The sequence below is a fragment of the Lampris incognitus genome, chromosome 20 (assembly GCF_029633865.1).
Source record: "Lampris incognitus isolate fLamInc1 chromosome 20, fLamInc1.hap2, whole genome shotgun sequence".
NCBI classification, from domain to species: domain Eukaryota; kingdom Metazoa; phylum Chordata; class Actinopteri; order Lampriformes; family Lampridae; genus Lampris; species Lampris incognitus.
In genome coordinates this window covers 24369003-24371502 of record NC_079230.1, presented here as the reverse complement: position 1 = coordinate 24371502, position 2500 = coordinate 24369003, and the positions used below count along the sequence as shown (strand labels likewise).

Here is a 2500-nt window from a genome sequence, read left to right as displayed (position 1 = left end):
TGTATTTCAGTAACCCGACCGAAGGATGACGGTCAAGCTGGACTTTGAAGAGTGTCTCAAAGACTCCCCCCGCTTCAGGTAAGCCATCAACCGCTTCACTCGCCCTTAACTAGGCTCCTTCCAAGTCAGAAAGTAGTGCTGGGTGAATGTGGCACATAATATTATCGCCATGGTGATGGGGGGGGGGGATTTTACACTGTCGCTATACATCACAATATCAAGGAATGACTAACACCATGGTTTAAGAAGCCAGCTGAGGTTCATCCCGTCGAAGTGTTTGGTCATGTCAAGTATCATCATACCAAACCGGAACTGGGTTCTGCTTCAAACTCTCAAGACCTAATTTTGGAAGAAATGTCACATAACGGATTCTCGTCAGTAGCCCAGACGGCAAAATTGTGCACCGCAATATGGCATTATCCGAATTTCATCCCGATTCAATTCTGTCAAAGACGATAAATGCTTATGTTGAATTATTGCCCAGTCCTTTAAAAAGTTGCCCATGGACGGATGCTTAAATGATTTCGTCTGATTTGGGACGTGTGTGTGTGTGTGTGTGTGTGTGTGTGTGTGTGTGTACTTTGTACGAGTCTTTAGCAAGTTTGTCTCTCATCTTAAGGCTTACGCAGAAGTCTCACAACAGCAACGGGCCTTTTTGGGCTTCGGTCAGCTCACATCAGGTCAGCTCAGATCTTATTGCAAGGCTTTGGCCCAGATTGAGCTCTAGGTTGATAAGGTAGCTAGCTATGAGGCTCCATGGGCCTTGGGGGTGGGGGGTGGGGTGGGGTGGGGGGGACTGAAACACTGCTTTCTGCTGAGACTTTCTTGGTCCAGGATTTCGATGGGGGCAGTAAATGATACGATAATGGGTCTTTATGCATGCTCAATAACTCAGGTAAGAAAATCACAGGAAGTTGTGTCAGTTCGTCTGGACACATGTATTGAGAGATACATTCCGTCACTCAGCTAAGTGACCCCTTCAGTGTACACTGGCTGCCGGTATCCCCGTCCTTTTAAACAACACAGTGGCATATGAACCCAACGAGCGGTTTCATATGCAAACTGGTGTAGCCATTAATTAGAGGTACAATGGCCATGTGTACTGTTCACAGAGGATTGGGGAATGGTTGCAATCACAGCGTTGTAGGATGGCAACAGATGTACTCTCAGCCTCTCAGCCCCCCCCCCCATATACAATAATGTCTTTTGGTTGACTAGTATGAAGCCATACCATTTTGCACGTGCACGGCCATTCAGATGTGGTAAAGGGTACTAATCATGCTTGCCCACACGTCATTCATCATGTTGATACACCCTTATTTCAACACCAAAGTAACTAATCTGCTGCTATACAGCATTGGTGCTCAACCTGGGGGTCGGGACCCCTGACGGGGGTTGCGAGATGCTTGTGGAGAACAAAAATAACATATTGTAGACTGGGGAATGGTTTTTACATTACGTCGCCTGTACCGGGGGGATATTTTGCCTTAGAATAGATTTTTATTGAGTGTGTTTGTGAGAGTCAGAGCATGTGTGTGCACATGAGGTGCTGTTATTTCAATAAATCTGGAAACACTAATTAAAGTCAAAATCAAATTAGTTGTTGTTCTGTCTGTGGGCTGTGTCTGTGTGAGTTTGGTAGCTTTCATGTGTTATATTACAGTAATAACCTGAACAGTCTTGGGCAGTCTAGATGTGTTTGCATCAGGGTGTTGTGAGTTAAATGTCCCAGTGCTATGGGGGGGGGGGGGGTTCGCGAAACCCAACCTGATTATTCTGCCGGGTCGCAGCGCAAAAAGGTTGAGAACCACTGCTATAGAGAGTTGTTGCTGAGTAGGTTCTGCATGTGGCTAATGAAAGAAGGTTGGCAGGGTTGGGTGTGCCCCCGTCGTTTGCTTGGCATGCTGCCCTCTCTCACCAATTAAAATAATTCATTACTGTCTCGATCTTTCACTCTGTCATCTTCCTCGTCCTTTGCTCTCAGTCCTCTTCTCTCCGTCTCTCTATCTCTGGCTTTTTACCCCCCCCCTCTCTCACTCTCTCTCGTTCTCTGAGTCTCTCTCTGTCTTTCTCTCTCTCTCGTTCTCTGTCTCTGTCTCTGTCTCTCTCTCTCTCTCTCTCTCTCTCTCTTTCGCTCGCTCTCTCTCTGGCCCACATGTTGGGTTTATGAGGCTTGCTGAGGGATGGAAAGTTTGAGCTGTGGCAGTTGAACATGCCACGGTGGTGAGGTCTTGCGTCCATCTGACAACACAGGCAGGGAAGGAGAGAGAGAGAGAGAGAGAGGTAGAGCAATAGAAAGAGAGGGGGGGCATGAACTGTCTTGAGTTATCTGACAGCTCAGCGAGCAGCTGTAGGAAAACAGAGAAACAAGAAAGAAAAGCAAGAGAGAGAAAGATAGGACTTAGCTGTGCTGACAGGAAGGTTGATAAGTGTGCTCAGACCGCTGCTTCCTGTTGCTAGGTAACGATGGGATGGGTGGGTGATGTGGAGGGTGAGCAGG

General features: G+C 47.3%; 1 protein-coding gene across 1 annotated transcript in view; it reads left to right on the top strand.

Moving 5' to 3' along the window:
• Nucleotides 1–25: 25 nt before the first annotated feature.
• Nucleotides 26–2500, top strand: part of acap1 (ArfGAP with coiled-coil, ankyrin repeat and PH domains 1) — a 15727-nt gene continuing 13252 nt past the window's right edge. The window contains exon 1 of the mRNA XM_056300202.1: nucleotides 26–78. Within this exon, the coding sequence (XP_056156177.1) occupies nucleotides 26–78 (53 nt within the window). The remainder of the gene's footprint in view (nucleotides 79–2500) is intronic.